The following is a 24,543-nucleotide window of genomic DNA, read 5'->3' as shown; positions in this document are numbered from 1 at the left end:
CATGGACTACTGTGCTTTGTCTATGGCAAGTATGGCATCATCGGTTTGTGGCGATATCACTTATTGAGTGTGGCTGTCAAAACATCATCATTAGATCAAACTTGGAAAAAGATAACTGTGTTCAAATCTAGAGGTCTGTACTCTAGCTACACCAGTTCTTGGAATAATGTCTTCAGATCATAAACCCTGGATATTTTCTCCTCTGACAGTGTCCTCTGGCGTAGTCAACACTAGTCATCGTGTTCAAGGGTGGCAGTCATATGTTAAATAATTATAAACCGCTCACATTCTTTTGTTTGTGTAATATCTTCACATATCTTCACAATTATATGTGATTTTAGCATTTTGTATGCAAGTTACTTGCATCAAACATATAAACATGATACATGTTAATTCGTGCCTACTTTTTCAACGTTCCTTAAAAATTAAGAAATAATATAGGCCTAATGGAAAACAAACGATGTTGTTGTCAATTAAAGAAAGGTGCTGCCGTTTTATGCATTTTCCCCTTTCATACCATTCAGTTCCTCTCAGAATTCATAAATCGCACCCCTGGGTGACTTATTCAGGAACTCATACATACCTTTCGATGCCAGAAGTGAAAATTGAACTGCACTTTGTACAGCGCCCCCATCAGTTGACACGATACAAGTACTCAGTGTTATGTGTATTAACAGGATGAACTTTTGCGCATATCGGTAAATGACCACCAAATTGTCATATATATTTTAATTTTGTATTAATGTTTGCATACTACGTGAGCAACAGCTTTCCAAGTACCAATGCACTTCGTGTTACGTTGCCACTGAAAATGACTCGGTCAAATGAAAGTTGACAAGACAGAGTTTCAGCGTTTGTCTGGCGTCCAAGCGAGAAAGATAGTTAATATAAATAAATATTTAATGAAACATAGAGAAAGCACAGAGGAAAAAATATTGTGATCCAAATGCATCATATCAATTTTATTCTTTATAACGCTTTACAAATTACACAACTTGATGTAATCGAGTTAAATGGCGTGCAACAAACAAACAGACAGTGTGGTCACCTAATAAGGACCAACTTTAAACAAAACAGTCAAAATGTATGTAAATATTTCAAATGCACTGAATACAGTCCAAAAATGATATCAAAGAAACGTAGAGATTAAAGCAGTGTAAAGAGAACTTCGAGTATGTCTGCCTCATCGTGGCTTAGTCTGTAAACAGCTGTTCCTAATCGTAACTTAGCCTATAATCGGCAGTATGTCTGCCTCATCGTGGCTTAGTCTGTAAACAGCTGTTCCTAATCGTAACTTAGCCTATACGAATGATCCATGTGTAATGATTACGATTGTCAATCACTTTGTCATATCATCATCATCATCATCATCATTATCATCATCATCATCATCATCACAACTATCGCGACCCTTTCTCGTCATTATGGTCGTCGTATAGAGTAAAATTTGCATTTTGCTTTCATTTTATTGATTTCTTTCAAAGCCGTCTTTTATAGAATATTTTAACATACACTCAGATAGTGTGATGAGATTGTTTAGATAATCATTTTTTCGTCACAGTAAGACATATTATTTAAGAAATTAATTATGACCTGATAATTTGAAATAAAATTTCTTTATCATCATTTAACGCAAGAAAGTTACATTAGGTCATAAAATTTAGTTTAAAAATATTTCACACATTATATGCTACAGTACTCTAGGAAGTGAAAATATTTTCTGACTATTCATGTGAAGAATTTGCATGGCAAACAATGTGATAAATGTGCCATCGTGCACAAAATGTTCTGTCTTTCTTTCAAAATGTTAATCTTCATCAATTATACAAAGCGAAAAGTTTCTCGTAACACAGTCACAATTCGACCCGTAACATAATGTATACCAACGTGTCTTAAAATGCAATGCAACGTCAAAAATATACTACTTTATCGGTGTTGTGGTACAACCGTTGTAGGCGCTCTTCAAAACGTGCGGTCTCATAACATTCTGCCAACGCGGTTATAACATGTGCCGTGATATCCGCATATTTTCGTCAAAATGTAACACCTGAAGACGTAGGTTTTTCATCATCAGCGCTAGTTGTTCCGATTTGAATGCAGTGATGCAAGAAAACTCTTTAAATTGTGATAAATCAAATATACGTGATTGTAAATGTTTCTGATAGACAAAATATTAAGATTTCGATTATCGTAAATTGTAGATTGAATTCAGAGGACAGTTAAAAACATTCTATTCTAACTTTCAAAGAAAAGGGATATTTTCAATTTCGATTTACAAAGACATTTCTTAGCTCATCTATTGCAATCGCACTAAATAAAATGTAAATCAACATTGTAAGTAGTTCAGTGTCATTAGACTTGCACGGTACTTGAAGATGTGGTGTTTGAGTCAAAACTAGAATTCGTTTGTCATGGACAACATATTGTATACTTAAGCAATAAAGTACACCCAGTGATGGTATACCACGAGATTTTGACCAGTTCGCGACATATATGCACGAGCGGTAGCGAGTGCATATAATGTAGTGAATTGGTCAAAATCCCTTGGTATACCGTCGCTGGGTGTGATTTATTGCTATTATATCATAACAGTATATTGAAATTCTGGCGTGGAACGTCACAAACGGAGTTTTGCTCAAGCTGAGAGCTCGCGCGTATGCTCGTGGTATATTGCCAATATACCATGGTTCTTTTCGCGTCTCGACCAATCAGATCATTGTATTTGCACCATCAATACACTGGTATGATATACTAGTTTGTGTTGCACTACTCTGTATTTTAATACATTTTAATGTACTCTGGGAGAAGAAAAGAGAAATAGGTTTTTGTTTTCCATGATCAAATAAATGAAAACATTACAGTTATTGCCCTATAAAGGAGATAAAATATTACAATAGATTTCCAACGATTATACGTGCAAGGTAAGACAACAAAAACTTGATGTGTAAGTCAATAGTAAAGAAGATACTGATATACCGTGACTGCCTAACGATAATCTATCAACTGATACAAAATACAAGGCAATGGTAGGTTTCATCGTTACGTATGGACGGTTTCTGATTGAATAATACATAAAACGTTATCCGTGAATGAATCATTTCAATGCTTTTCTAACCCTCATACCTGATGAACATAAAATTTCAAACCCTGTGAAAGTTTCCAGCAGTTTTAAATATTGCTGTCTGTCACCGGTACTGCTTGGCCGTACTGCTGCGGTTGTTGCGCCTGGCCATATTGTTGTGGTTGAACTTGTTGTTGTTGTGGAGGTTGGGGTTGCCCACCGTATTGTTGTGGCTGCATTTGGGTGTAAGGAGGTGCCTGTTGTGGTGGTGCGTACTGGGGTGGGGCATCGTATCCCATGGTACCTCCAGGTAGGCCGGGTTGGGCTGGCTGGAAGTGTGACGCATACATGGGTTGCATGGGTTGAGCTGGGCCGCTGGTGGTGTACACACCCGTGGATTGGTGAACCACCTGTACCGCTGGCTGTTGCATTGGAACATGGCTTACCACAACCACTTCAGTCTGTTCAGGAAACAGAAAGATACCTGTAACTCGCAGTAGGAACATTTTCACAAAAAATGTAAACTTTGTCATTAATTCGTGTCATCGAAAGTTTAGTAATTCAATGGTGACCCATCCTCATTGAGAGGGTTGGGACTCCGCTTTCAGCAGTGCCTTATTGAAACTTGAAGAAGAACTATGTCCAATGGTATTGGTGACAAGCTGACTCTAGTCTGGATTAGAACCCGCTCCTGAATAATAAACAATCATACTGTAAATTGAACATAGTACTTTGTTCGTCGCTTTACAATAATTTTCATTGCAACAGATGAGTGAGAAAAGACAAAATATACGTTTTTCCCTGAAAAAGATGGTCATTGGTGAAAATGTCACGAAAAACTGCACCTGTTGTCACCTGAAAGAAATCCGGATTACGTACCCTTCGTTCTCCACCGCCGCAGTGGTTGATGGCTCCAACACAAGCCACTACCATGAGGGCTATAGACACCATACATATTAGTATGTGGATGACAAAACCGCTGGTCACACCAAACCACATCAACCAAGTCTCGTGTACGGCACCCACAATGGCTCCAATGGAAACAAACACGGTACACAATATGATGAATATGTTGAGAACCAAAAATGCGACACTCTGTTGTGGAGATAGAGGACGAATTAAGCATAGTTAGGAGAACAATCACAGAGCATTGTTAAATGCGACGAAAGAAACTAATATCAACTAATATCAATTACTTGTTTGCCTATTTGTCATTCTTTCTAGAGCCTGACAGTTAATGTATGTCTGGCACTCAAATCCTGACTTTCAATCCGTTTCATATCACTACTACAGTCTGTCTTTATTACACCTCTGGTCGAAGTGTCTCTGTTTTTTCGTGACTTAGGATTCATATAAGCAGGAAAAGCAGTGGTACCAGAAAATCTGATACCATCATCTGGCACATTGTCACTGTGCCATGTCTCACAAAAGGCCATCGCATAGGCTTCTCTATACACGTTGTCAAGACAGTTGTTCTCAGAAAGTTCGTCCACCTTCTCTCTCAAAAAAATGAACATTTCAGATTACAATTCTCAACACGGTAGCTGCATGTTCTATAGCAAATGTTGAGTTCTCCTGTCACACTATGCTTTATTATATCGGACTAACAAAGACACACTGTAATCCCACTCATTCAACGAAACATTTTTTTACAAGCATCATGTTATAACGTATGCGAATCAACATGTTTCAGGTAAACACGCCTCGGGGACATATATTTGGACTCTCAAATTTCTACAATTCTTCTTGATCTACCACTTGTGGTGCTCTTGGAGAGAGAAAAAAACTTTTCAAGGTCTTAGTTTTTCGAAAATCCGAAGTTTGATGTTTTCCCAATAGATTTAATGCAGGGATGGCGGCCATTTTGAATGTCAAATATGGCGATATGTTGGACATTTTGTTTCGCTAGTTCCAAACCTTGCACGGTGGCCCCTTTTTTATTGTTGGTTTGGTAAGAGAAAAGTTGAAAGTTTCATTCAGGAAAGTTTGGCAAAAGTTTATTAGTCTTTCAGTTTCGAGGCGCATACACAGTAAGATGACACACTCATGAAGTGGTTAAGTCACCGTGCAAGAAGTCCGGCCGACGGCCATGGAGTAGATTTGCTTTCTTTCCCAGTCTGCCGAGGGATATAGGAGATAACAACATGTGGTGAAGAGAGGGCAGTTTGGAGCATTTGTAATGCACAGAGGCAGAGTTTCTGTGTTTTAAAGGCGGAAAAGACGAGTGGGTTGTCAGTTGGAAAACATCTTTGGATATATCTTCTCAAGTTTTGCTTCTTTTCTGCCCTCAATTTCAGAGACGTTCTCCAACAATTTCAATAAAGACGAATAATTAATGATTATTTGATCTTTGTAACTTACCTATCCTGATTATTTGTAAAGTATGCTAACTGATGTATAGTGATCTTTTGCAACATGGCTAGATAGGGAAAGTGCCGACATTTCAACTTTACTCCTTTGAACCAACATGTATAACTCACAATAGTTTTATAAAATTTGCCGGACTTGTCCTTGTTTATCAACCTCACCAGCTTTTTATACCGGTAAATGTATCAGAAATACAATATGCGTATAGATCAGTTACATTCACCATGAAATCTACACCAGAAATCCTACATTTAATATGACACAGTTTCCGGTTTACTTCTGTACCCTCCCGTTCTGATTTACTACTCAGTGGCATCCCGGTGTAGCTGAAAGGGCGCCCTCATTGTCAACAAATATGCCTCAAATATATGAAAATTATCACAAAATTTCACCAATTTTTCGTCAGGATCTCACCAGAGCTTGTGCAAAAGTCATCATTGAGCTTTAACAAAACAAAAGCATCGGTAGTGTTTCTGACTCTCTTAAGGCTTGAAATCCAGCGGAGGAAGAAGAATAGCTGTATCCACCCCAGTTTTACCATAACGGTCAAAGTGACATCGATTCGACCAGTGAAAGGGGTTTTGCAGAGAAAGTGTTAGCAGGTCACTTTTAAGGGAGATTCACGAATGGTTTACTTGGGGGCAGCATTCCGGCACAAATGCAAACTTCTGGTGTTGGAAATACTGACTACTAATGCAAAAAATAATGATATCACAGTTTCATTTCCCTTCATATGGTATATCTATATTATAATAAGAACAATATTTATGAAAATAATTTTTATTTCCAGAAATAGCCCATAGTCCTTTAATCGATGGTATAAGGAAAATTGATATATTATGTTACTATGTAGGTTTCCGGTTTGCTTAACTATTTCTCGCAGCCTTCAAGACTTCATTATACAAATGTCAACTTCGATGAACATTTATTGAATAAGATGTAAACGTGAGTCATGAATACGTACACGTCACAGCGAGCCCTTTCATTGAATACATTGAAAACACACTGAAATCACCACAGCAGCCAAAACAATGTATATGCAACTCCTCAAACAAGTGTTACACCAGCTCTCAAAACAGACAGGTCAAAGTTCGACACCTTTCCACAAACAAGTTGGAAATCAGGTGCCGACAACAAAGCTGTTTGTGCAAAAAATTTGTTCGTGCGCAGTCTTTCAGTAAGCGGGCAAATTGAGCGGGCAAGGAGAAAAAGTCAATATTTACAACTGGGCGGGGAAGAGATTTCAGGTTTTACAGTGGACGGGGAGAAATTTTCTGGCAGTGGGTACCGGAAAATAGGTTTCAGTTCAAAATCAACAGTAGCTTTCTTTTGTTTTGTTTTTTGAAAAAAAATCAAAGTCAATAAGGGGGCGGGAGTTTCAGTAGTGGGGAGAGAGCAGTGGGGAGCTTGAACTGTTGTAGGGAGTGGGGAGCGGGCAGACCAAAGCTACTGGAGGGCAGAGGGCAACAAAATTCAGTGGGAGGGCATATTTTTCATATATGCCAGAGGGAGGGTAGTTACGAACAGCTTCACTCTCCCCTTCCAAATTTTAGGTCGAGGTCAAATATATGTAAAATCAGTATGTAAGCCTTCCAAACATTTTTTTTGACGATTTTGTAAAACCACCCAGTATGTATAGAACATAGTTAAATTCCTTTAGTTGATGTTTCATATCTATTACAAGTCCCTAAGTTGATGTCACACATCTTTTCAGGTGCTTCACTGAGTGCTGCAAAACTTCTCAACAAATTGTCAGATATGGCACAGGAATTTCAAATCAACATATGTATACTTATACATACATACATACATACATGCATACATATAGACAGACAGACAGACAGACACACAGACAGACACACAGTCATATGCGCCAATAGACGATCAGACAGATACATTCGGAGGCATACTCTTAGTTAACCTGAATCAAGCTGTACCATACACAAAAAATGGGCCAGGTGCAGAGTTGTGTTGTTGATGAACAGTTATTCTTTAAACGACTTCTATGACACATTTTCTCTCTTTCAGTTGTCATTTGATTTTCATATACTAGTCGTCAACCATTCCTTGCTGACAGATTTCTCATCGAGGATGACAATTAGTTGGAAATTCCGATATAGGAAAAGTTAATGATCATCTTGGTGTGCGGTATGTAGAAATGGAAGTAATACACCGGATGAGGAAACCAATGCGTTTCTGTGGTTTAGCGATTCGGTTTGAGAACCTATATCGATTCTTCGAGGAAACACTGACGTTTAAAAGATGATATCATTTCGAAATACTATTCAGGGAATGATTTGCATCAGAAATGATTGCTCATGCTTTGCGCAGTAAGGTCTGACAGAGGTGGAGTTTGTTAGCCTGTAACTAGCGGCAATGCAGCAGATTTTCAACAACTCATTACGATGAATGACAGAAACCAATACGTCATAACGGATGTTGCAGTCAATCACAAGTGGTTTAACCATACTACGATATAACTGGAGTAACAAATCTGAATCGACGTGAATGGATCGTAATCTCCCTAACCCTAATCCTAATCACGTACAACCTTTGCTAACATTTCTTTTGGACGGCTGATATATAATAGCAAAATGACTTTGCTATCAAGAATATTGAAGAGATATTTGTGGAAGACCAACTGATCAACTGCCATGGTACCCTATCAATAAAGATCGGATTATCTCGTTGAATACCTTTTTCGTTTCCGACATATTACGTTCTAAAACATTCACGACAATGGAGCAACACCAATAGGAAAGTGTTCAATTGAATGTCTGTAGAATGGGCCAAGTAACAATAAAGATAACATTTCAAGATTGCGACTTCAAACTCTGGTGTGTATTTTGACGTTTGTGCACCAGCAGAAAGTGATGTAAAGCTCACGATTCCACCTTTGTTGAGATTGACAGCTCTCTCTGCACAACTACAAGCCAAACTATAAATGAAGGTAAACATTACAGCTATTGTCCTTTTTAAGGTAGAACGCGCCTCGGGGACAGATATTAGGACTCTCAAGTTTCTTCAATTCTTTTCTGACCTACCACTTGTGGGGGCTCATTTTAAAGCTCTTGGAGAAAGAAAAACATTCACCGCCTTAGGTTTTCGATAATCCCAAATTAACCTTCGTCCAGTCACACGGCCATCTTGAATGACAAATATCGCAAAAGGTTTGGTAATTTGTTCGCCAGTTCCACACGTTTGTGGTGACCCCGATTTTTATTGTTGATTTGGTTAGAGAATGGTTGAAAGTTCAATTTTGGAAAGTTTGAGCAAAAGTTTTAGTCACTTCGAGGCGCATCCAATTGTAGTTCAAGTAGGCTTAGTTGATAGAATTATTGATTATGAAAATGCGATCTCCTTTTCATCGACTTGAACCCTTGCATAAAAGTGATTGTTTAGAGAGGTTAAAAGTATTCTTTGAAAGTTCAAGGGTCAAATGAGAAATGATACGTCATCATTGATATGGACTGTGACACGAAGGGGAGGGTCTCTGGTTTACTGGTTTTACTGGTCTCTGGTCACTGGTTCACATGACAATGGTGGAGGGTCACTTATTTTCCTGCAACCACTTTTGAAGAGACTACTTTTCGCGTTGTGTCATTTTGATAAACACCGCACCCAATTTCTGTCCATTCCCTTTTACGTACAAGCTTGTAGGCATCCAAAGAGCATAATGATATGTTTTACAATATGGAACTGCAATGTACACTCGGGAGGCACTTCTCAAAGCCTGAAGTTTGCTTGAGTGAAAAGACTTAAAGGGCGGTGGTCGTCAGGGACCCCCACGACCGATATAAACACTATATCCAAGCTACGTTGGCGACTGATGAAAGTTAAAACATGTTTGTCTTAATGTACATGGTAAAATTTAAATGTTGCAGCTATTTTGACATGATGCATCTTTATATAGTGCATGATATACAATATTTGCAAACAAGAAAGTTGCACATGCGGTGTTCCGACGACCACCGCCCTTTAAGTTATCTTTGCACTCCATAATGTACTAAGCTTCTCTTCGTACACTGTTTCGCGCAGTTTGCTGTCGCCCATTGTTCGCCGGGGGAGGGGTACATTATTGCTGAAATATTTTGCGCAGATTGTCCGCGACCATACAAACCTCGATTCCGGGAGTACGTCGTTCTCCGATAAAGGTACTTCGTTTCTTGCAATCCTTTTTCATATCGAAGAGTCACATTTTCTGCCATCTCGACAGAGGTCGCTTGTCCTATACCCCTACTTGCGCCGGTTATCAAACAAAAACGTGTGAATTCCGTACACAGCCATCGCTATTCAGGGACCTGTCTTCGGTTACGGTACACTCTCCCTGCGGAGAGTTCGCTTCTCATTTGCGAAATTCCCGTGACCAGCTGCAGCTTCCAAACTACTACGCTTTGAGCTATATTTAATCAGAAGGGGTAAATTTCATGATTGACTTCAAGGGGTCGTGGGTGATGTAATTTTTCTCGGCTGGAGCTGCCCTTTCAGAGTCAAATGGGTAGTTAAATTTTGTGTGCGTCGTTATAGGTAGGTTTCAGCATTGACCCTGGGAAACTCTGGTTTCTGTGACAGCGTAGCTATATCGTAACCGACAAGAGGTCCTGCAGCTGGACTCTTTTTAGGGTCTATTACTAAATGGATGGCTGGAGATGTATCGTATTCGCCATTGTTTTTGTCTCTCTATGTGTTGCTCCTAGTTCGCTCTGTTTATATTGTTTGCTCAGCAAGTGTAGTGTCTCTCAGAATGTGATGAGCCCGTTTTGATCGAGTGAGTATAGGTGCGCTGCACTTCTCAGACTTCTTTTACACAGGGATCATTGTAATTTGTCAAGGTTGAAACCTCATAAAAGTACGTATACTCGCTTGGGAAAGTATACGCACTGTATATGTTGCCGGTGAGCTTCATGTAAAGCAACCATGATGTTGGCATCATAAATAACATAACAATGTCGTCGGGATCACGCGCGATTAATAATATACAAAAGTGGATAAAACGCAAAGAAAGAGCGACTGTCAGCTTTGAAAGGGGCTGTATGAATAAAGGGATTTTACCATTTTACCCGCAGGGGAGTTAACCTTTGGGTCTAATGGGGCAGTTTCTCTTCCCATCATACCGCACACGTCGTTTTAACCAGTCCCAAAATACAAGCACCATATTTAGTGATGAGTACTTTACTCTTTAAACCGAAATACGACTCATGTAATGTTGATTTGTTTTCACAAATGTTGCTCTGTGCCGTTGTCCCTAACACCGCGTTGAAGTCATTCCAGGTCAGCTGAACGGAGACCATACACAAGGTAATTCATTCAATAGAATGGATTCTATGCAAAGACTCTTTCATCGGCAGCCGATGAGGCTGTTAGAGTGAAAAAGGTGTTCACAAGTGGTTCATTGGCGGGGAGGACATTATTTAATTCTCTCAGTGGGCGGGGAAGAGGGTACCCTTTTATGTCATGGGGGAATTCTTTTATTTTCACAATTTTCAACTTAAAAACAAATAATGTGCCGATATCATCGGGTGAGGGTATATGCATCTAAAAAAACACTTCATCAACATGGTCCATCCAGAAAAAAAATAAACATGTAAAAATACGTCAGCAGCAAAGTTTTATTGTGTTTGTTTTGTTTTCATAGTTGGCAACTTGGAAAACGAACCACGGGCACACATAATCGGATGCAGGTATGTCTAAGATTAACAACACTTCATCAATTTGTTCATTCTAGCAAAAATGAACTTTTAAAAATATGTCGCCAGTCGAACTTTATTGAGAACAAGATTTTCGGTTGAAAGTAAAAAGAAGTCCTTAAGAACCTGACAGATGGCAAGTTTTGAGTTTGAGGGGCAAAATTATATCTTGATGAGAGGGCAGTGGGGGAACGTCTGTTACGGGAAGAGCTCGAAGCACTGGAATGTTTTGTGGTGTGCACATGTAGAGGGGCACTTGGGAGTTTTGATAGAGATTGAGAGGAGGGGAGATTTTCAAATCCAGATGGGAGGGAAGTTGTAAGCAACTTTATTATAAATTTCCCCTCCAACATCTTTTGCCATTTTTAAATGCCTGATTCACATTGAAAAAAATGATAACTCTATTTGTTACAAGTTCATGAAATAGGCTGGCTGGCTGTCTCTGCCCATTGCTTACCATAGCATCACGTATCATTTCATAAGTCGGTATTGAAGCTGGATGAAAGCTAATCCCTAAGGACCTAGAGCAAAGCTCCGGGTTTATAGTTTCTTGACAAATAAAACCTACCATATTAAACCCTCAAAGCTGTGCCGTTTAGCACTTTCCTCGCCAAAAAAGCATTAAATTTTCGTCATCACATAGCATGAATGCTAGAGATAACTGCATGATTGTCAGAGATTTATCAGAGTATACTGACATCAAGCTGAAATTATATATTTGTTATCGTTATGCACAGTTACCTCCTAATTTTTGTAGTACAAATTTCCTGGCAATTTTTCAAGATTTAGACTATCGCAAGTTGAAAAAATTGTCCCGTTCTTAATTGCGTTTGTAAGTACATTGAAAAACACTATCATTAAACGTTTTGGTCGGTGACCGAAAGACAATAGACGATATGTGAGGGATGGTTTAAAACCGTAGGGCACAATGCGGAGAAATTAGCTATTTAATTCCCAACTTCCAGGAAATTAAGTCAAAACTTCTCAATATTTCTGTACCTCTTCATGACGTTACACTGTAGGATTGTATGAGCTTTTCTAAAACAGAAAAATCAGGCATACTTTGTTATGTCCTAAAAAGCTAACTCGTTACTACGGTGGCCCAAAACTACCTGTTCTCCGCATTCAAAGTCTGCGTCGCATTCAATTTTTTTTCTCTCACATATGTCTCCGCATTCAAAGTCTGCGTCGCATTCAATTTTTTTTCTCTCACATATGTCTCCGCATTCAAAGTCTGCGTCGCAATCAAATGTTTTTCTCTCACATATGTCTCCGCATTCAAAGTCTGCGTCGCAATCAAATGTTTTTCTCTCACATATGTCTCCGCATTCAAAGTCTGCGTCGCAATCAAATGTTTTTCTCTCACATATATCTCCGCATTCAAAGTCTGCGTCGCAATCAAATGTTTTTCTCTCACATATGTCACCGCATTCAAAGTCTGCGTCGCAATCAAATGTTTTTCTCTCACATATGTCTCCGCATTCAAAGTCTGCGTTGCAATCAAATGTTTTTCTCTCACATATGTCTCCGCATTCAAAGTCTGCGTCGCAATCAAATGTTTTTCTCTCACATATGTCTCCGCATTCAAAGTCTGCGTCGCAATCAAATGTTTTTCTCTCACATATGTCTCCGCATTCAAAGTCTGCGTCGCAATCAAATGTTTTTCTCTCACATATGTCTCCGCATTCAAAGTCTGCGTCGCAATCAAATGTTTTTCTCTCACATATGTCTCCGCATTAAAAGTCTGCGTCGCATTCAATTGTTTTTCTCTCACATATGTCTCCGCATTCAAAGTCTGCGTCGCATTCAATTGTTTTTCTCTCACATATGTCTCGGCATTCAAAGTCTGCGTCGCATTCAATTGTTTCTCTCCTAGATGGGCGTCGCAGTCAGTGATTTTGTCACCAACACATGAGGGCGCTTGCAAGTTTTTGTGAGCGTGACCCTCGCTCCATGACCCATGATTGCATCCGGAAAAAGTATCACTCTTTCAGTGTTCGTGATCGCGAAAACAGTGTTTCCTCTGGCTAAAATTACCTGTTAGCCATTCTGGCTAATTGGGACCAAAATTGATTAGCCAGAACTAGCCATCAAAATTTACATGTATTCGGCATGTGTGATTTTGGACAACTGACAGTTGAATATTTAATGACCCACTCAGGTGGGTCCTATCAGCTGCTATAGTACTGTAGCAAAAAAATGACAAAACAAGTTAAGAACAACTTTTACTTAACAAACTGCTTTCTTTATTACTTGCAACATTCACAACAAACTTTATTTCCCTGTTGTTTCACACTTATGTAACTTCTGTATCACAAGTGTTGCATCAATTAACTTCAAGATATTCTCATTGAAAGATCCATTGCCTCTGCCACATGATAGCCATCAAGTGCTTTTAGTTCTCCAATCACAGAGTTTAATTTCTGTACCGATTGTTCACTTTGAAAAAGTGTACTGTTATTACATTTTGTACACTAGGTGTAAACAGCTTCCTGGCTCTATTGGTAGTCCAAACATTTAGTTTCAAAGTAAAACTGCTCTATGGATGGGCCTTCACTAGCTAATCTCAACAGTGTGTCAACGTTTTCTGTCTTACGTTTATTTGTCAAGGATGTTTATCAAATTGAACTGACTCATATCAGCGGCTGCTTGCAGTGCATTCATTGCAAGTCATGTCCTGATGTTTTCTCAGGTTTCGTGAAATTGTCCTTTGGAATGTGTGATCGCCTACCGGATGTAAATATATATAGGCCTATTGTCCTGTCTGGCCGCCTGACTCTTCTTTATAAAACTTTCTTCTCATTGTCAAACACTAACCATCGAAATTCAACAAAACATTCCTATGCAGTTTCCTCGTTTTTTCATTACTTGTCTTACCCCGCAACTCGGCGAACGAGCTGCAGTCAACGGTGCAATTTTCTTTTCCGCTGACTTCGAAGTTGTGCTCGGACATGCCAGCCTAGCATTGCTGCACGTTGTATGTATAACTGCCTCTGCCGTCATGTCCTTATTCTCGTCCTTGTCACACTGGTTTCATTCTGTTCACCAGCCTAGCGACCATCGGCGGCTGCTTGCAGCTGAGCCTTTGAGAGTACCCCGCAATCAAATAGTGTTTTCTAACTGCGTAGGGCCGTTGTTTACAAAGCACTTGTCATGAAACGAAATCACCGCATGCAGCCATCTCATGGAAAATTACTACCTAAGTTACTGATTGCAATACATGTCTGAGACTGCGCACCAAAGCAAGGAAAGAATGGCTACCTAGGGATGTTGAAAAATATCTCTGCCTGTCTGCTGCATTCTCGACAGCGAATCGGCCCCCTCAAAAATTTGGTTCGCCAGTTTGGCGAAGAGGGGCTGAAAACAATTCGCCAATCCGATGTTTGATTCGCCATTTTGCTGTCTGGCGAGCGGCAGCGGAAACACTGGAAAAGCTCATTGATTTCGAAGGTAAGTGACAAAGTTATTCATTGTATTGTAAGCTTATGGGGTTAATGATCTAGCCACCGTCTAGCCCTGGATGTATTGGCAGTTGTGGGACGGGCTGCCGTTTTACATTCGGACGCTCACGTGGGACCCATTATGATGCGCCCATACTGGTGAGCAGCGTACCCCCTTGGCTAGATCAAGTAGTTGATGTCAATTTTTCCATATCGGGCATGGTCTCTATCGTCACTCTAATCGTTAGTGTTTTCCTGTTATATTCCATATCAAACTCAAAACACAACGTGAACAACGCTGATAATATATTGCATCTTTCGTATCGAAAACCGGTAAAGTTCGTAACTGGTGACATGTCACGGCCTGGAGAAAGTTCATCACCATCGATCGAATGTCCGTGGCGCTTTTGCTTCCAAATAGACATATTGAAATGCACAGGGAACTTCGCGGTATGGCAATTATATGAATTTTACCGTGAAGAAAGTCTGTGACTTTAAACTGGCCGTACAACCAACAATAAACATGGCGGAGCAATGATACCGATTTCAGAGACTTCGATTTTTTTTCCATTGCGACCTCGACCGCTGGTGAGAGCGAGTCGTCTATTTTTTTCCCACTGGCTATTTGGCTTTGAATTTTCTATTCCCATCATGTGCTAAGTTAAAGCTAAAAACAAGACGGGTGTTCTCTGTAAATCAATAAGCCTTTTGAATATGAAAAAATCTGACATCTGAACCTCAACACGCAGCTTGAAAGTTGTTCTCCGAATCAGGACAGGGACATCGGCCCGGGACTTCGGTGAGGCCGAATTTCACGTAGTAGCAATGGAAACCGACGGCTCGTTCGTTGTAAGAAACCATGCGATGTACGCTCCCTTGGCCATGGAATTTCGCCGTATCGCCTCTACAGACTACGCCGTCTATTACCTAACCATGCTATTAAACAATCACACGATAGTTCAGAAACATATATCTTCATTAATCTACCGATCATCCACCGTCGAACACTTCCTAAACAATGGTCGCGGTCACGGATTCAAGGACGTTCACAAGAAGAAATTATCAATAAGTGGCGCGCAGAATTATTTTTACTGGTTTTGAGAACTTCTAAAATAACTTGTAATCTGTATATCTTCACACATCGAACCGATATTGTATACCTATCACCGTCGAAGTTTATGTCTTTCACTGTAGAGTTCTTTTTATCCAAAACACAAATTCAGAAGAGTCCCACAGAGCAGTCAAATGAAAGGATAATTGCTTCAAGCGAATGAAATTGCACGAAAGAATGAAAATCAAGCACACCATGGACGTGATTTAAAACAATAGCGCTTGTGAATAGGACTATTCTATTTGAGTAAAAAGTGCCGTTTTTCTCGCAATTTTAGCAACTGTAACGACCTTTTATTCTTTAATACCTTTCCATAATTGAATTAAACTAGGTTTAGGGTTATACACACAGTGTACACTGATGTACAGAACTTTAAAAAGTATTCTGCTGGTAACGAACAGGGGTTTACACTCTAATGGGCGCAGTAAAACAATGGTCACGTCCATAGGTTCAAGGACGTTCATGGGGAGACACGATGGCAAATAGTGCAGTGTTGTAAAATTGCTTACACTAGTTTTAAGAACGGTACAATATCTGGTCATCGGTGTACCGCTACCTGTGAATCGAAACGACAAGTGTAGACCTATAGCTTCGAAATTTTATGGGAGAGACACCCTGCACGACTGAAACCGACAGTAGCATAACAAACTATTCCCAATTGTGCGTCCGTGTTTAATACAGACATCTCTGTAGGTGATTCTGGTTTCTCTTGAATCAAAAGTCCGACATTGACAAAATTGACATAAAAATAAGTCCGAAAAGTTATGTTTTATTCAACTAACTGATTCATCTCCTTTGATATCCCCTATTAGCAACATGTAAACAGTCCGGAAAGACTGACATCGATGTCTCCCGGGCCCCCATTTCTTCACCGTTTTGCAAAACATCTCATCAGCCGGACGCATGGGCAATGTCTTTGTACGTTGGTCAAAACTAATGACAGTATAGGTCAGGATGTAACATCGGTCAAAGTAATATTGAATATGGAAGACGAAAATGCTTTCATTGATTGACAAAAATGAGAGGGAACGAGTCAGTAAATATCGAACCAATAAGGGGAGATCGAGACTGCCTTCCCCATGATTAATCAACTGGGAACAAAATATATATTTCGATCAACAGACTTACACAATGAGAGACAGCATTTATTCAGCTTTAAAATAAGTCACCGCCTTTCCTATAATAACACCCCGTTTGCGTTTCGATCTACTCTGCTCTGTCCCCAATCGGTATGGCCGTCCGGGTTTCGCCTGCCGTACTGACTGATACATGGTTATTTCTTCACATATTTTTCATTGTTTGGCATAAAATACAGCATCTCTTTGGTGCACAAAGCAAATCAACGTTTAGAAGGAAGTCACAGGAGGTTAGGATATTATATACCGTAGGTGAAATTAGAATGGAATGTTGAAGATGAAAAGACTTTTATCAGTCGACAAAAAATGCCATAAACCGAGAATTGAGATTGTCTATGATTAATTAATTGGGAAAAAAATATTCGATTGAGTCATTAAGTTTGTGTTTGATTCGTTTCAAAAATGTGTTCCTACATTCTTATCCGATTGTTTGTGTTAATAAAAATGTTTGTTTCGCCTCGGATTTGTAGGGAAGTTTGGATTAGTGTGGACGGTAATGTTTTGTTTGTGTGAGGAAAGCTTATGGCGAGGCGAAACAAACATTTTTATTAACACAAACAATCGGATAAGAATGTAGGAACACATTTTAGAACGAATGAAACACAAACTCGACACAAAAACATTTTGGATAGTTAGGTGGGGAGCCTCTTTCACATTCTTTACAGCCAGTACGACGTCGTCCATTTCAGCCATCTTGTTACAAACAATGCTTGGCCATACACACCTTTTGAACTCGAGAGGGCGTATTAAGACGTCTTAAACATCAAAACAATGGCTTAATTTTGTGTATGTGGACGCAAGCGGACTCAATCTATTAATCCCCTGTGTTTACAAATCACAAATAGTGTTGCAGAAGCGTTTCAATTTTTCCCTGTCTGAACATAGTATATGAGATGTAAATGAAAAAGGAGTTTTAGTAACCTTTCCTATCTTTCGCGATGTTGACTAACCTACAAAATCCCTGATAAGTCCACGGATTAGCATAATTAGTCATGTTGACTAATTAATTACAAGATGTGTGTATATGAGAGATAAACGTCCTTGTAATGGGGTGTAAAATAAATAAAGAGTCAAGAGGCTAGGTTAGGCTATAAAGTAATTTCTTTTTATTTCCTACGACCAGTCAGAGCGTGAAGAAAGGGAGAAGAACTGATAGAGGAAACTGAGAAAAACTCAATAATAAGCTTATTAATAGTGTTTGGGCCGCCTGTGGCCCATTTAGGAGAGGAACAATTAACTGCGACGCAGACTTTGAATGCGGACACACATGTGAGAGAGAAACAATTGAATGCGACGCAGACTTTGAATGCGGAGACATATATATATGTGAGAGAAAAACATTTGATTGCGACGCAGACTTTGAATGCGGAGACATATGTGAGAGAAAAACATTTGATTGCGACGCAGACTTTGAATGCGGAGACATAAGCTTATGTGAGAGAAAAACATTTGATTGCGACGCAGACTTTGAATGCGGAGACATATGTGAGAGAAAAACCATTGATTGCGACGCAGACTTTGAATGCGGAGACATATGTGAGAGAAAAACAATTGAATGCGACGCAGACTTTGAATGCGGAGAACAGGTAGTTTTGGGCCACCGTACGTTACATATCGGTCTGACAATGTTTCCTAACGTTGCCGTCAAACAAACTCTCTTAACACTTTGTCATGTCATGTCCTATCAGGGTGATCTATAGCATCAGATATTTATTTCCTGCACAAAAGTAAAGATTGGAGAGTGCGGTGAAGAAATGTTTAGGGCGAATTTAACTATTGATTCAGACTCCTTAGCTTCAGCTGTATATCCTTTGACGTCACAAGTCTGGCTCTTCACACTCATGCCTCGTGGTGAAGCACATACGCGCATCCTATGGTTATAATACGAATAACACTGAAAGTCGACAGCGATAGAAGTGTGGAACTGTTTTTGTCACAGAACCTACATATTTTAAGTGTCTATAAGTAAGGTTACTTACCAGATTTTCGATCTTGTCAGTTTTAGAGGCATAGATACCGATGCAGCCAGACGCTATTGCCTGTTGAAAGGAAAGCGACGTTGGCAAGTGTTTGATGTGTAATCTATGAGTTGTCCATGCATGCCCTACTTAGTAATCGGGATTGTTACTCGATGTTTTCATTGATTTTGAACGTATCTGTATTGTCAGAAATTGGATAATATTACCGAACACTGCGAACAAGTTATCTTGCGATAGTTCTACATCACAACGTCATGATGTCGATGACGAGGTGAACGAAGAATATACATATAACATATTGTCATTAAATGTGAACATTTACGTCACTAACACACGTTCCTCGACCGTTGGTCCAACCATTGCGTAATAAATTATTAGATACCGTTTCTCGGTGAAACACAGCGGTCATAACGAATCCTTGCATTTATTGTTTTAAAAACATAATGACATACAAAGGAATAGCAAAGTTTTTACAAAATAACATTACATATACCTTTACTAACGATCGTTCTTGTCAAGGCAGATGACGTCGATCGACACATATCTTTCGCATAAATTTTCTATTGATCAATTCAACCGTGACAAGCACTGCGATTACATGTCAAGGTCGCGTAGCTAGTCGCAGCTGTTTTATTTTGTTTTATCACAGACCCTCGAGTTTTCTCATAAATGCATTTGTTTCACCAAGCTCTAAGTTGAAGTGTATGAGTTAACATGATTAACATGAGTTAACATGTGTATGGGTGACATCATCTGTGACATGCACGGTTTGTATTTTGATATGTTTTGGTTGTATCGATTAACATAAAGCATAAGCGAAAACTCTTTTTACCAATATCCCGGTCCATATGGGTCCACCGGAGGTTTTGTAGAAACCATCCATCCAGCACACACCCATGCACACGCTGCCGAACAGTAGCAACACGCCACCAATGACCACTGCAGCGACGCCAATACTAAACATTTTACTCTTGGTCTGCGCCATATTGGCAGAGTTGTCGTTTGATAAACACCCGTCTGAAAATTCGGCCCGTTTGCTGTAGCAATGGCCTATTAAGAGATAAAGAACGGCGTTGAATGATATTGGATTGTATGGTTGAAGATGCATCAATCGCGTATGATACAGGGCTATGCATTTCTTTTGAACAATCAGCTCTGGTGTAATTGTAAGCTGCCATTGAAAGTCGAGTGTATTCGAACGAGTACAATAACAACAACTACTATCATTGTGGAAATAAAATTACAGTACACACTCCTTATGTCTTATATAAGAATATACGACAGGTAGCGGGAGTGTTTACGCATGTGTTCTCATGATTTCTAATTTTTAACGTTAGTAGTTTAACAATGAAATGCTAAAAATGTTTGTACAAAGCCATCTTGAATTTTGACATTTCAGTTGCTGAGTGTACTACTTGAAAATGAAGGTTTAATCGTGTAAACAAACGACAAAGAGACTTACCCTTACTTGCCTTACATAAAGTATCTGTAGAGACACGCTGTACTTGTTGTTTTTCGTTGAGGTCTTGAGAAATCTTCCTACCTATGAAAGTAACGCGCTGGCGGATCAAACGAGTGCATTGTAAAATAATTTATGTGACCGTTGTTAGGGACAACCACAGACTGAGTCGCTCGCGGCCGTTAGCAACCGCCGTTTAAACGATTCCGTTGGTGTTTTGAAATAATATATCAATTTTTTTTAATCGGAAATGAACAACCTCAAGTCAAAACACGCATCTTCAAAAAGAAGGAGTATTGGCAAAATTATCAGATATACAATAATTTAGAGAAAATACATGTATGCATCACAAATGATTCGCATTCTGTCGAGGTCACCTGTGAATGAAAATATTCAAATGTATGTGTGTGTCAAATAGATGTGTATGCACTTGGGTGAGCTTCCACTACATTACGATCATAGGCTTACTATGTTTTTGTGTGTGTATGAGTGTGTTTGAGAGAGAGGGGGAACTTGTTTTAATAGATATATCTATCAATATTGATCGCAATGTACGTCCGATACCCAGCACTCGAATTGTTCACGTGGCTGAAAAATGTGTTGTGTTTATACTTGTGTAATTCAGATCATGGTTTTATGAAGAATAAATCACCATGCTGTATCAGTATTCTCGCGAGAGGAATCTAATAGCCATTAAAGTAATTAATTGTAAATACATAATCCATATTCCTCATATTTAATTGTTATTATTGTATCGTTGTTGTAAATGCTGCGTCAGGGTCGTGTGAGTGGCCATATTGACAGCAACGCATTATGCGATCATGCTTGGGAGAGAATAGAGGCTTTCGGGACAAAGGACGAGAGCACAGGAGCGAGTGCCTACACAATAAAGCACTCGGTTATCAACAAAAGACCTGTTGACCGCGTTCCGTGCACGTAGTAGCAACAAGGGTTCCATTATTTTCTCACTGTAATTTCTAAAGGGAGAGGTCGATTTTTGGATTCAAACCTCGTATTAATTCCACAACGGATTGTTTGACATGGATAGCGTGTCGTCAACAACACACTGGATGGAAGGCCGATGTAATCGCTATGAAGCGGAAACTGATTTGTGAGTAAGTAACCTCTGCAAGGCAGAACAGCATCTTAGCATATTGAACCTTATTTGTAATCTGTAAACTTTTTAAAAATCAAATTAAAGACTATGTTTTCTAAATTATCCATGGAACGCTGATTGATTCCTTGTTGGCTTACATATATCTTACTATAAAGTAAGTAAAAGGAAAATGTTGAAACACTTGGACTGGAGACTGCGTAAACGAAAAAGGTTAAACTATTGTTTAAACAGAAAAGTCTTGAGGGAATGAGGGAAGGAAAGAGTAGAGTTGGAGTGACGAAGATCAGAGTATGACCAGTAGCAAGTCACAACAAATGGAGAGAAGTGGTATCAAAATCATAAAAAGGGGATGCCAATAAACTTATCACACTCATGTCACAGTGAAACGGAATTTTATTTGTGACGTGGCAGAAGCCAATATTCCAGGTTGAGCCTGCAGTCAGCCGAATAAGTTGATAGTCTGTTTCTAATAAAAATCTATTAAGTGAATCTTCTTATTAGTCTTCACACACATTTTCTGGATTTTTCTTAGCTGTAATGGAAAAGAGTCTGCTTTCTATATTCAGTGAATTTGAAGGGTTGAGCGCTAGCGAAACGGAAAAACATGTAATATTTCTCTTCAATGATATGAAACTGTCAAAATATTGAAGACCTGAATCTGGAAATTCTTAAACATTTCACCACTGATTAGTGTTTGTTATGATCCTTGTTTGAGATGTTTCATTTTGAGTAGCCTGTAGAGAATATCATCACCTGTAAATGTTGCTGTAACTGTCTGACGAGGTGCATTTTTTTTGTTATGAGTAGAGACTCAACATTGGTGAGACAATGCCATTTTTTCAAAGCAGGTCTCTCACTTTTCCCATGCTTACATAGGATATATTTTTTTCAAAACCTGTCGGCTGTAATTTCATTCGAACACAACTGCCCCACTGCCCTCGAACACGCTTTCACATCACATTCAGTTGTGTGAGTGTTCAAAAAACTTTTATTAGACTAGCTTAGCTGTGTTAACTTTGCCGTATGCGAGTAATCGGGGAAAGCGAAAAATACCGCAGACTGGTGTATGCGCATGGATACTGATATTAAATATTCACGAGGTTAGCGGACGTTACGACCAGAACTTATAGCAAAATGTTATTTTTACAACACAAGCCATTCCTTAATACGGAAATGTGCCAGAAGTGTGCAAGATCGTGCGTAATAGCTGAGACTTTGAAGAACTCGTGTACCACAATATCTAAGCGATCTCAGCGATATTCTGGTCAACCACTCAATTGCTTGTCAGCTTATCTCGAAAATTTTGCATTTGTATGTATTGATTTTTAATGGCAATTTGACAAAGTGCGATGTCAAAGTCATGTGTGATTAGTGATATCTTCGCAACTGCGAAATACAATCGGAGCTCGTCGAAACGATCCCGACTTCTATGTTTGATCATATTCTAGATGTAAGCACCAGGTCGCCGTAAAACACGTGCAACTGATTGACATATATTTCTGCTATCCGGAATCATTTCAAGTTGAGTTAAAATAACGAAAGCTAAGTGAAATGAATTGATTGTATGTGCTGTTCCGAGACGTTGCACTTTTTATGACTAAAAGTTCACGATCTCTGATCTGATCGGGTCCAATATTTCTTACGATCGACAGTTTTACCATTCTCATTTGAGGAAATTATCTCGGGAAAATGCCATTCGTGTCGTCTGGTCGGATTATCTACTTCTTAGGTTTGGCTTTGACTGAAGACAGTTGTCTAATTTCATCAAAGTTTTATATTCCACGTTTCAGGTTAGTTTCATACTGACAGAGTATTCCATGTTTTATCTCACATAAGACATTACGAAATGCACAGCAAACTTTATGTCGCTAAATGTCGTCAACTTTCACTATGGAAAAGAAAGTGACACGTTTTTACCAATGGTGAGACTCTGCTGTCATTCTTACCGCCACCAGGTGAGAAATTATGGTTTTAACCACCATGTGACCACATCTACCTGGAATCTACTCGTTAGAATGTGTAAAAGCTGGATACTGCAGAAACCCTCTGAAGTCTTCATCAATACCTGTTCGGAGAATACCCTGTATCCAATTAACCACACTCCTGAAAATGGCAATTAGTAAGAATTTCAGATTATTTCAGTTTCTACAACGTTTTTTCTTGTCAGCTGTTTATAGTGAACTAAATTTGAAGTCTGATAAAGTTTTCAACATCTTGTGTTTTTTTCGTGAAAATCGAAAATTAATCTCCCCATTCAGTTAACTTTGGAATTTCGGCCATTTTGAAATTCAATTATCGGTATATTTTATTTTATTTGCTTCTCAAATGCCGAAATTCGCACCGCGACTCTATATTTTTATTCTTCAATGAAAGAGAATATAAAATGCTTTCGGGCGGGCGGGAATGTATTTTTAGCAAAAGTTTAAATTTTCACCTTCGAGGCGAATACAAACTAGTCACAAAATAAACTACAACTTTCTGATTGACGGGCTGGTTTACTGTGACCAATCACCGCGGCAACGACCACTACCACCATCACCACCACCATCATCATCATCATCGTCATCATCATCACCACCACCATCAACAGCAGCAGCAGCATTTTAACTTCCAATTTTTTGTTCGCCAAGCAATATTTCACATTGATCTATCACTTCCGTTTCAATAACTTTATGAAGGTTATATCCTATAGGTATGGGTGACATTGACACCTGCGGTCATTCAGTTATATAGGAATTTTTGCATTGATTACAGCGGAAGTACTCAAAAGCCTCGGGTGAAATTGACTTGTTTTACATATCTCACAAAAAGGAGACAAATATGTCCAGCGAAAAATCCCCTGTTCACACCACGAAATAAAGAAAGAAAATGAATTGTAGATATTGCATACTGAATGATTACCACGATGATAGGGAGGACTAGGCAGATCTACAAGACAAGATGCTTTTATGGACCTCGATGTTCAAGACAATATTGATGAATTGCATTGGTTGACCATCATCATATTATTTTATTAACATTTCCGTTATTTTATTATTATTTTGTTGTAGATACAAGGACATTTACTGAAATGAATTCAACGAACAATGACATGTTAGTGAGTTAAACGGCGTAAAATATGTATTATAGTGTACAGTTATGTTATCTTGATAGTATACGGAAGAATGACGCCATGATTACGTACAT

General features: G+C 39.1%; 1 protein-coding gene and 1 long non-coding RNA gene across 2 annotated transcripts in view; both read right to left on the bottom strand.

Annotated features, from left to right (window-relative positions):
- The window catches only part of LOC139139845 (uncharacterized), a 228,949-nt gene that overhangs the window by 102,748 nt on the left and 101,658 nt on the right, over positions 1-24,543 (bottom strand). The gene's annotated exons all lie outside the window — the stretch shown is intronic.
- On the bottom strand, positions 936-20,364 carry LOC139139844 (uncharacterized). The gene is made up of 5 exons (XM_070708785.1): positions 20,244-20,364; positions 19,614-19,831; positions 18,782-18,841; positions 3,941-4,156; positions 936-3,522 (listed from the first exon to the last, which is right to left on the bottom strand). Exons 2-5 carry the CDS (start codon positions 19,764-19,766, stop codon positions 3,169-3,171), a joined length of 783 nt encoding a protein of 260 aa, XP_070564886.1. The 5' UTR covers positions 19,767-19,831; positions 20,244-20,364; the 3' UTR covers positions 936-3,168.

Source organism: Ptychodera flava, chromosome 9, assembly GCF_041260155.1.
Source record: "Ptychodera flava strain L36383 chromosome 9, AS_Pfla_20210202, whole genome shotgun sequence".
Taxonomy (NCBI): Eukaryota; Metazoa; Hemichordata; class Enteropneusta; family Ptychoderidae; genus Ptychodera; species Ptychodera flava.
This window is presented reverse-complemented; position numbering and strand designations above follow the sequence as displayed.